Source organism: Taudactylus pleione, unplaced genomic scaffold (assembly GCF_031769625.1).
Source record: "Taudactylus pleione unplaced genomic scaffold, aTauple2 ptg000720l, whole genome shotgun sequence".
NCBI classification, from domain to species: Eukaryota; Metazoa; Chordata; class Amphibia; order Anura; family Myobatrachidae; genus Taudactylus; species Taudactylus pleione.
In genome coordinates this window covers 2,204,287-2,216,298 of record NW_028285122.1, presented here as the reverse complement: position 1 = coordinate 2,216,298, position 12,012 = coordinate 2,204,287, and the positions used below count along the sequence as shown (strand labels likewise).

Sequence of the window (12,012 nt, the reverse complement as noted above, 5' to 3'; positions counted from 1 at the left end):
TTGCGCGGAACCCCATCAATGCAGCCCTATTACAGGATTTGATTGGGCCAGTAAAGGAGTGGCTTCGGTCAAGTGCTAGGCGCCTCCCCCCCCCCCCCCCCCCCTTTTTGGTTAGCATTTTCATTAGCTTACTTTAGGGCTTTTAGAATGGGCGAGCTAGTTGCTGCTACTAAGATTTCTGCGCTATCAGGTTTGATGTTAAAATAAGGTGGTTATCAAACCGGTATTGAGCTTGTGCTGAATAGATGAGTCTAAGACAGATTAACTGGCAGGGAGCGAGGGATTTCTATTCAGATGCATGCAGATCCAGTGATTTGGCCAGTTGCTCTTTGGGGTACTTTAATAGGGTTTGCCCTCCAGGTGGCGGGCAGTGGTTATCCATGTTAATCTAACTCCCTTTGTCCAGTTCGTAGTTTACGAGGGTGTTTCAGAATTATATTATAGCTAGGGCAGTGGAAGTCGTATTAAAACAAGTAGCATTAAGTAGTTGCGCTCCTTGCGAGTTTGTTGGGAAACCCAGGGGCCTTATGCCTACTGCCGCTAGGGATTCTGAAAGGATTTTCAGCTTTTGCCCTCAAGGAGGTTTTGCTGTTTTTCATCTTCAGATGGGTCACCCAACTATTTGTTTCCCTTTCCTTGGTTGTTGTTGTTATTATACATAGCAACTTCTGTTTGTATTAAATACCAATATCTGCCAGTATAAATGCCAATTCTGTCTAGGTGAACTTTCGGATAGGGTTGTCCGGGAGTGCTAATTGTCGGGTGTGGGAAAATTCCTATATTTACTGGGCTAGCCAGCACCCTTTGGAGTTACATGCCCAATTTTGGTCGTGATTACGAGAAATGCACTGTAAGTACCTGCTAGATGCCCCATGGGCAGCAGAGGAGAAGTTTGGGGCCAGACTTGGGAGGCAATGATTTGGTCGCGTTCGTGGGTATTGAACAGATATGGCCATTGCACGCTTGTCATTTAGCGTTTGGTGGACGCGTCATACAATACCCAAGTTTATGTCACGGGGCAGAGAGCTTTCATAGGCCCGACGGGGTACATCTCACGAGCGCACGGCTAGAGCGGTTGACCGATGACCTCTGCAGTTTTCAATTTCATTAAGAAGGTCACAGTTTTGGTGGCGGGCCTGGTTCTGCGAACCGGGCTTTGGCGGGAAGCAGTGCTCTTGGGCGGCCTATTATTAGCGCAGGAGTGCCTGTGGTAGCATTCTTCCATTGAGAGCAGCCAGTTTGTCACCGCCTAAAAGGGGGGCATGGTCATTGTTCCAAGGGAGGGACCAGTGCTGTGCCAATTAGGGAAGGATGGTACTGCCCCAGGTCAGCCTGCGCAGGGCGGGGATCCGCCCCTATTATTTAGTATTGGTATCCATCGGGCTGTGGCCTTGGAGCACTGCTTTCTTCTTGTCACCTATTCTAAAATTTCAATTTGATCAATAAATTCTGGCTGTGACCTCTTTGAATTCCATATACATGTGTCATTGTGTTTATTTCTAGGTTTAGGATTAAGTTAAGTTAACAAAAGGGAATAATAAAACAAATGGATGACTTACCAAAACTCAGATTTTTTTTGTGTGTATTATTTTGACATTTTGTATATATTTCTGTGTCGTTTAGTGTGGGGGAAGATTTATGTAGTGCTTTCCTTTAATGCATGAATAAAAAGAATAGGAGGTGCACAAGGGTGAAGTACATTTAAAACCTAATTCTTTACTGACCACAATTAAGAACCACTCACATATAACGTTGTGAGACAAGGAAACATCACAAACAGTGCATAAAATATGAGATATGGTAAGAACTTACCCTTGTTATCTCTATTTCTACGAAGTCCATAGGGTTCCACAGGATACCTTGGGGTATAGGTGATGACGTCAGTCTTCAGGCACCACAGAGTTAAAGTTTTCAGCCTCCCAGGATGCATCTGGGTCCCTCTCCTATACCCCGCCCCCGGGCCAAGGCATCTCAGTTATGTCACAAGCCATAGGCCGGAGGAGAAGAAAGAGAGAGAAGAAAAAAAAAAATCTGGACACTCACAAGAATCACATTCTCACCATAGGGAGACGGAAAAAACGGTGACCAGAATAAAGCCCATCTGCAGTACAGGTGCGACAGGGCGGGAGTCCTGTGGAACCCTATGGACTTCGTAGAAATAGAGATAACAAGGGTAAGTTCTTACCATATCTCATATTTTCTACTTCAGGGTCCATAGGGTATCCACAGTATACCTTGGGGGTGTCCCAAAGCAGTATCCTTTAAGGGTGGGGACGCTCCTGTGCTGAGAGGAGAATCCGCCGCCCGAAGGAAGCATCCTGAGAGGCAAAGATGTCAAAAGCGTAATACCTCACAAAGGTATTGACAGAAGACTACGTAGCAGCCTTGCAGATCTGAACTGCAGAGGCACCACGTCTAGCTGCAAACGAAGGACCCACAGACCTAGTGGAATGAGCCCTCACCAAGGAGGGAACTGGAAGACCTTCATGAAGATAAGCTTCTGAAATTGCCATACGAATCCAGCCTGCCAAAGTCTACTTTGAAGCAGGCCAACCCTTTTTACGGAAGCCATAGAGGACAAACAAGGCGTCCGACTTCCTAAAAGAAGAAGTGCGATCAACATAAATTCTCAATGCCCGCACAACATCCCAAGTGGCGTCACCCACTGAAAGTCCAGGTGAATTGAAAGCCGGCACAACAATTTCTTCATTGATGTGAAAACTGGATACCACTTCAGGAAGGAATCCCGGACGAGTGCGAAGCACCGCCCTATTCCTATGAAAATTCAGAAAAGGGGGTCTACAAGAGAGAACCCCTAAATCCGACATCCGTCTGGCCGAGGCAATGGCCAGAAGGAATATGGTTTCAGCTGTAAGCCATTTAAAGTCCACTGAGTCCAGTGGTTCAAACGGCGGTCCCTAGAGAACTCTCAGGACCACAGCCCAATTCCAAGGCGCCACCGGTGGAACAAAAGGTGGCTGAATGCGAAGAACACCTCGCATAAAGGTGTGCACATCAGAGAGCGCAGCAATCCTACGATGAAACCAGACTGACAGGGCAGACACCTGCACTTTCAGAGAAGCCAGGCGAAGCCCATGATCCAGTCCAGCCTGTAGGAAAGCCAACACCCTAGACAGGCGGAACTCCCTAAGGGAATAACCTCTAGGTCTACATCACCGGAAGAAAGTATGCCACACACGATGGTAGATTCTTGCCGAGGAAGGTTTACAAGCTCTTAGTATGGTTTGCACCACGGAGCTAGAAAAACCCTCTGGACCTTAGAATGACCGTTTCAACAGCCACACCGAGTCAGGTCCGGGTGAAGACAAGGACCCTATGACAGCAGATTTGGTCGTAATGGTAACCTCAGAGGAACGTCTACTGACAGACTCTGGAGGTCGGAGAACCAGTGCCGTCTGGGCCACTCGGAAGCTATCAACAGTAGCGTACTTCCTTCTTGATTTGAATTTCCGTAATACCCGCGGAAGAAGGGAAAACGGAGGGAAAAGGTAGGCAAACTGGAACATCTACTAGACGGACAGGGCATACACCAGAGACGCCTTTTCGTCTCATGTTCGAGACCCGTACACCGGCAACTTGTTGTTGTGCCGGGACGCCATGAGGTCTATCTCTGGAAGACCCCACTTGTCCACCAGACTCCGAAAGACGTCCTGGTATAAAGACCACTCTCCCGGTTCCTCCTTGCTGGTTTAAATAGGCCACCGTGGTGGCGTTGTCCGACGGGACCTGCACAGGGTGACCCTGGAGAACCGGCTGTGCCCGCTGGAGAGCTCTTGACATCGCATGGAGCTCCAGAATGTTTATTGGAAGCTCCGCTACCGCCCGAGTCCACCTGCCCTGAAACAAGTGTGGACCCGTGACAGCTCCCCAGCACCGGAGACTGGTGTCCGTTGTTAACAGGACCCAGTTCGCCACCCAGAATGGGCGTCTGCAAACACCAGGTTAGAGACAGGCGAACATCCGGAGTGAGCCCCATCGTCTGGGACTTGAGACACTGAGGCAATCCATTCCATCTGGACCGGATCAATAGCAGCAGAGGTTTGGAGTGAAATTGGGCGTACTCCACCATGTCGAATACCGACACCATTGAGCCCAATAATCTCTTTGCCAAGTGTGTCGACACTCGACGACACTGCAGACAACTGCGCACCCTCAACTACAAAGCAAGGATCTTTTCCTCCGTCACAAAGATCCACTGCTGCCTGGAGTCCAATAAGGCCCCGAGGTGCAGGATCCTCTGAGACGGGGTGAGAGTGGACCTCTGCCAGTTTGTCAACCAGCCGTGACGTTGCAGTACCGCAATTGTCAGATCCAGATGGTGTAAAAGAAACTCTGGAGACCCCGCTATCAACAGGAGGTCGTCCAGATAAGGCAACAGTCGGACTCCCTGCGTCCGCAGGAGAGCCGCCATGACCGCCATGACCTTGGTGAATACCCGAGGAGCAGTCACCAGGCCAAAAGGCAGTGCCCGGAACTGGAAATGTTCGTTGCAGATTGCCAATCTGAGGAACTGCTGATGGCACAAAAAAATAGGGACATGCAGGTAAGCGTCCTGGATGTCCAATGACACCATGTAGTCCCCAGAATAATGGACTGCAGGGTCTCCATCCGAAACAGAGGCACCCTCAAGGACTTGCTGAGGGCCTTTAGGTTTAGTATTGAACGGTAAGACCCATTGGGTTTCTGCACCAAAAATAGAATGGAATAGAAACCCAGGCCCCTCTGGGAAATTGGAACATGCACTGCGACCAGCACCGGGCGAACTGAAGCAGGCGCCCCCCACTTTGGGGTCCTCCAAAAGGAGACCTGGACCGTCAGGCCGCAGGTTTGTTATCTGACCTAGGAGCCGGACATCTGGTACTCCAGACCTGATTCTTGGGCTTGGACAATTTCTTGGCCCCAGCCTGCCATGGACAGGACTGTACTTTAGGCCTACCTTGGGCCCTGTGAGGCCAAAAGGACGACCCACCAGCACTAGAAAGAATCGTAGCAGACAGAAGACATGCAGATTTTGCTGCTGCCAACGTAACTACAATTTTGTCCAGATCTGGACCAAATAGTACCTGTCCAGACCTTCTAATCCCTTTTTGGAATCCGCGTCTGCTTTCCAAGAACGCAACCATAAGGTGCGACGAGCAGCCACGGCTGCAGAGGAGATCCTAGAGGTGAGCATACAAATATCTAAGGCCGCTTCATTAATGTAAGTGGCCGAGTCTCGGAGATTGCCCACCAACTCGGTCTGTTCAGCCGAACAGTCAGAGTCCAAAGACACCTCCAAATTATCCGCCCAGCGCTCCATAGCTCTGGCTACCCAACACACGGCCAGAGCCGGTCTGGATGCTTCCCTGCAAGGGAATAAACGGCTTTGAGGCAGATCTCCACCTTGCGGTCAGTGACATCCTTCAAGGATGACATCGAAGGCATAGGCAATGGGGCACTTTTGACTAGGCGTGTGACATGTGAATCCATTTGCGTAGTGGATTCCCGCTTAGAAAAATAATTGACCGCAAACGGATAAGCCACGGCTAAGCGTCTCTGGGGCTGAACCGTTTACCTGGATTTTTCCACGCCTCCTCTAAATGATCCACTAATTGATCAGAAAGAGGGAACACCGTAGCCTCACCCTTAATATCCTTAAAAAGGCATATATGAATGTGGCCACCAAAGGATCAATATCCTCAATAACTAAAGCCGAGCGGACCGCTCGAATAAGACCAGGGATATACACCTTGGACTTAGCGTCCGGCTCTTTGGTACGGAGAGGTTCTTGGTCAGATAGATCCAGAATCTCCCCATGATCTGACGTCTCATCGTCATCCCCATAAGGAGCAGATAAAGACGCCACCGGCCGTTATGAGGCCGCAACACAGACTCCCCCTGTAAAACATCGGACAAAGGCTGAACCGATGTAGTTAAGAGTATTAACCCACTCAGGCTCCGGAGAAACCTGGGAAGGGACAGGGAGTCTGTGGGGTACCATCAATTGTCTCGGGAACTCCCGCATGGGTGACGACACCACTGACTGCTGGGACAAACCCGTCTGGGTAAACGCAGGTGGCGGAGCTAGCTGGCCCACAAGGGTTGTAAGCGCCTTAGCGAAACAAGCCCAGGGAGGTTCCTGTACCGGGACCGTGACCATAATCGGCCGTGACAGTGCCAGGCACTGGGGGCATAACCCCTCCGCGTTACCCTCTCCCTCCGCTATTGGTACCTTACATTTAGTACACATGAGCTGGAGAGGAAAATCAGTCTCAGACATGATGGTAAGTATGTGACACTCACACCTATACGTATTGGTATAGTGTGAATAACACCTTGCACACCGCGCACCGCAAGGGCTTTGAGCAGAGCAAGATCAGGGACAGTAATAAAGCTGACAGTAGAAAGTGAAAGTACAGACAGCAGGCTAGCAGTTCAGTCACATACAATGCAGAAGAAACAAATCCCTGCACTATTAGCGCTGATTCTCAACTACTCAGACCCTCAGGCTGGTAGGACTCAGCGCTGCATACACTGACCTGTGACAAACAGAGGAGAGGTATGCTGGGGGACCCAGACCGCAATGCCACCGCTCACAGGCTTCCAGCAGTGTTCACCATGCTTTAAAGATGGCCACCGAGGAGCAGAAGATGAAGGAGGCCGGCCTGGGGAGGACAGCTGACACACTGTGGCCAATCAGGCAGAGCAGAGAGGCTGTGTGCAGCAGGGGAGGCGCCGGCTGTGAGACAGGGAAAGCGCATTCCCCTGGCATGCATTTAACCCCTGGGACGCCGCAGCGCATGCCGCTCAGCAGCGGCCTGCTGTCCCTGGGGGTAGTGGAAGCGCAGGTTGGTCGCCTGGCTCCACGCTGCAGCCAGTCCCCAGGGAGCCCCCTGCCTGGGGACTCAGGACCATGTGACCAGCAGGGACCCACCGCGGGACCCCGCTGCTTACCTGCATCCCCTTGGATCCGGCCATGGTCCAAAACATCTGGGGACACCGCTAGCCGTGACCCCAGATGTCTACCGGATCAGTACCGGCGTTCTGGTACCGGCGGGGTGTAGGGGAGACGGCATGGACGTCAGTACTGACTGTCCATGCTGTACTCCCATATGTGCAGCCAGCGCTGCCTTTAAAAGAAACTTCAGGGGATCTTCATAGCCCCCCTCTGCACAGTGCCTCCGACTCTGGCCAGGCACCGACGAAACTGAGATGCCTTGGCTCGGAGGCGGGGTATAGGAGAGGGACCCAGATGCATCCTGGGAGGCTGAAAACTTTAACTCTGTGGTGCCTGAAGACTGACATCATCACCTATACCCCAAGGTATCCTGTGGATACCCTATGGACCCTGAAGTAGAAATAGGACCTTTGGTCACCCCACATCAGCCAGCACCCCTGGCGTCCACTCCAATCCACCAACGCTTCCTGGACCAATGATGTCACAGCGCCTCCATCATAAGCCAAGCCCAAACATGTTTCATCTCTTGGGGTGTGATCTTTGATGGCTAAAGTAGGGATTATGGTTAATACTGTGACGTCCTACACATAATATATGTTGATAGTACATATACCCGCACAGCTCAATGTGCTGCCAACAGTAAATCATTTCCTAAATAATCCCTAACAAAATATGTTATTTGTCTTTAAAAAAAAGAGAACAAGATCAAAACACTGACACATTATATTATATTATATTCCTGTTTCCAAGAAGGTCACCTGCGCCGGTCACAATCCCGACAGCAGAATGCCGGCTAGGGATTTATGATAGATGTCAAAACACCGACGCCAATCTTAATCCCGACCCCAGGAGTCCAGGGTGCCCGTCCTGTTTGCCGCGGGGAGGGTTTGTTTTAGGGCAGTTAGCGGGGGTTAACGTTAGGTTTTTGAGGTTTTGGGGGGGTTGTTAGGGTTAGGCACCCCTGGGGGAAAGGGTTAGGCACCCCAAGGGAGAGGTTAGGTTAAGGGAGCGGAAAGTGGGGGTTAGGGTTAGGCACTCCCGGGGGGAGGTTAGGGTTAGGCACTAGGGAGGAGGGGTTAGGCACCACTAAGGGAGGGTTAGGGTTAGGAACTCCTGGGGGGAGGTTAGGGTTAGGCACCACTAAGGGAGGGTTAGGGTTAGGCACTCCCGGGGGGAGGTTAGGGTTAGGCACCACTAAGGGAGGGTTATGGGTAGGCACTCCCAGGGGGAGGTTAGGGTTAGGCACCACTAAGGGAGCATTAGGGTTAGGGGAGCCAGGAGAGGTTAGCATACCTACCAGGCTCTGTCGGGATTTTCAGCCTGTCGGGCAGCCGCTGTCGGGATTTGAGCCACCGTTATTTCAATCCCATTCCCTTAAAATAATGTTTTCTTCACAAATCATTCAGATATATAGAATATTACAGGGGATGTGTTGTATTGTCTCTGATCGATACATGATCACAATATATACATGTTGTTCTGTGGATAATAAGCCAATGATTAGTCCAACATAACATGTAAAGCAGTTGGTCTTATGAATGATGTGGTTTCCTTTGTTCTCTGTAATGTTGAATGGTATAAACTCGTCCAACGCAGCACGTTCCATCAGCGAAGATTCAGATTGTGAACCTTTTCCAGAAATCTAAAAGACAGAAAATATGACATTATTTCCACTTGGCACATACTGACCCATTATCTTGAATCACAGACACATTTTCCATCTTAATTCCAATGTTAACACCCAAGAATTTGAATTTGTCTGGTAGCCAAAAGAAGATGAGTTCATTATACAGACTCCCTCCTCCCACCGTCAGCCCTTTGCATTGTGTTACTTTACAGTACAGAAAACTGGGAATATCCGAGTTTAGGGGTACTGAGTCGAACCAAGTGCAAGTTCTGAATCACTTTGGGGTTCGAAGTTGAACCAACTTCTGGATCGGTTTTGTGGTCAGCTCAGAACTCAGTTTTACAAACCAAACTTTTGGATTGCATGTAAACAGGTCCACGTCACATGATTTTAGCTATTTTTTTATTTATTTAAAAAAAATAAAACCCTTGCATCTGCGCATAACTCTACAATACAGCCATCAAGGCTCATGCTTGCAAAATATTTTAATCAGGCTGGGATATATTGTGCCTTTGGACACATAGAACTAACAATTCTGGTACATAAAGGTTTTCACTTTCTTGTGTGTCCTCTGGTAGCTAAGACTAATGGAACCTTAATATCTTTATCAGACAATGATGCATTTACTGTGTATTATAGATATTGTGTGGGCATCCTATCAGGATGTAGTCAGCATCCCGACAGACAGGATGCCGACAGATTGCGCTGTCAGGGGGGGGGTTTGTGATAGGCTGTGAGAGGGGTTGGTTAGGGTAAGGGTGGGTTAGGGTAAGGGTTATAATACTTACAACAGAGGTTCCCAAACACGGTCCTCATGGATCCCCAACAGTTCAGGTGTTAGAGTTATCCATGGTTGAGCACAAGGGGTTAAATCAAATTGACTGAGGTACTAAGAAAGTCACCTGTGCTCAACCACGGATATCTCTAACACCTGAACTGTTGGGGAGCCTTGAGGACCGTGTTTGGGAACCTCTGACTTACAAACATATATCAGTATTTTGACTGTCGGGATCCCATGCCCAAGCCATACTATCAATGCCTAACAGCTCCATCAGTGATAAAGGTTAAGGACCTCTTTAGGCAACTGATAGTGGCAGCTCCGTCCCACGACACAGGCCTGATTCAGAGACGGATGCATTGCCGATATGTATGACATTGAGCTATTATCGGTTGTCTGCGCATGCATCCGAGTCTCACTACGAATGTGGCAAGTTCCATCACCAATGTCACACACAGTAATGATTTATTTGCAAAGTGATTGACAGGCAGGGAGCGTTTATGGGCAGCAACAGGAGAGGGGGGTTGGGGACTCAAATGCCGGTGTGTCATGACCGTTTTCCAGGCATGTTTCTGCCTGTGGCTGCAATTCCGTATGTGGTAAATATGACTCTGGCGCCTCTGTATATTGTAAGCTCTACTGGAGCTGGGACTGATGCGGATGGACAAATATTATCTGTAAAGCGCCGCGGAATATGTGTGTGCGTTATATAAATATCTGGTGACAAATAAATATTGTTCTGCATGAAGCTCCTTAATATTCAGCGATTACAATCATCCCAAGAATAAATAACATGTACAATACATGGCCTCTGCCTTATGTAGCCTCATAAATTATAACTGTTCACGTCTGGATGTGCTCAGCCTATTCCTGCCCATCTTACAGACATACAGTCTTTACAAAACAGATAAGACAGAACCGGTAACAGAGCGTGAAACACGGTGTTAAGAAGAGCAAACTGAGCGTAACAAGGTGATCCCTATACACAGAATATATATATATTATGTGTGTGTATGTATATATATACTGTGGTAAGACCAGAATTAGTTTTATTGTGAAGAAATAAAATGAAAATCATAAACATAAATCCTAGCCCATCTGTGCACTAACTAGACAAAACTTCCCTCTCTCAAAATTGTAGAGCCTACTGCCTTCACCACAAACATACGCATATGCACATTACTTACAAGAAGTATATCACAATATCTCTGAACAAGCCTTCCTGCTTGTTCTTCCCCCAGGTGAGGGACACTGAGCCTGACACAGCTTATATGAGCCTCTTCCAGGTGCAATCACTATGCAGCCTGCTCCCAAGCTGAAAGGTTCAAATGCCTAAAATGGCCCTGTGGATAGAGCCCTCCCTTCTCTCTAACATCCACACCACCAGGACCCTTTTGTCTGGCAAGCCAAGAACTCCAACAAATCAGAATCAGACTTTTCCTGGGGGTTTAAAAGACATAGGTCTGAAACCTTGGACACATGTATACTCCATTTAGCTCTTCACCTGTGTTTCTCTCATCATACACATACACACACTCCTGGGGTCACATACACAGTATATGAACAACTGATAACTTTACAGAGCACTATACAAAAGGAGTCACACAAATTAGATAATACATAGAAGAAAATAACTCATAAAGCCTATATTGAATCATACAGTACACTTGTTACTTACCTGTCTTCTTTAGCCCACAAAAAATAAATTGTAGTATGAACACAGCCAATGGAGTCTAAACAACACAATAAGAAAATTGGAAATTTAATGTGATTATAATTATAATTGTCCATTGTGTTAGTAAGACATGTTCTGTATACACTGATGCAGTGTATTGGAGATTGCTAACACAGCAGCATTTCCAGACATGCCCATGACCCTCCCACAACATGCCCATGGCCCTCCCACAACATGCCAATGACCCTCCCACAACACACCCATGACCCTCCCACAACACACCCATGACCCGCCCACAACAAACCCATGACCCTCCCACAACATGTACATGACCCTCCCACAACACGCCCATGACCCTCCCACAACAATGATAGATCTTTGCTTCTATACAGAACATAACAGTATATTACAGTATATATCCCATATAAATAAATGTCCTAAGAAATGTAATTTGTTATTGTTGCTATCTTGGTGTCAATCCATACCAGGCTCGCAGATACTTCATATGGTATAAACACAGGGCACATACCAGGCTCGCAGATACTTCATATGGTATTAACACAGGGCACATACCAGGCTCGCAGATACTTCATATGCTATAAACACAGGGCACATACCAGGCTAGCAGATACTTCATATGGTATAAACACAGGGCACATTCCAGGCTAGCAGATACTTCATATGGTATAAACACAGGGCACATACCAGGCTAGCAGATACTTCATATGGTATAAACAGGGCACATACCAGGCTAGCAGATACTTCATATGGTATAAACACAGGGCACATACCAGGCTCGCAGATACTTCATATGGTACACACACAGGGCACATACAAGGCTAGCAGGTACTTCACATGGTATAAACACAGGGCACATACCAGGCTCGCAGATACTTCATATGGTACAAACACAGGGCACATACCAGGATTGCAGATACTTCATATGGTATAAACACAGGGCACATACCAGGCTC

At 48.2% G+C, this 12,012-nt stretch overlaps 1 protein-coding gene across 1 annotated transcript in view; it reads right to left on the bottom strand.

Annotated features, from left to right (window-relative positions):
* The window catches only part of LOC148477398 (uncharacterized), a 124,266-nt gene that overhangs the window by 81,460 nt on the left and 30,794 nt on the right, over positions 1 to 12,012 (bottom strand). The window contains exon 11 of the mRNA XM_088456809.1: positions 11,042 to 11,096. Within this exon, the coding sequence (XP_088312935.1) occupies positions 11,042 to 11,096 (55 nt within the window). The remainder of the gene's footprint in view (positions 1 to 11,041; positions 11,097 to 12,012) is intronic.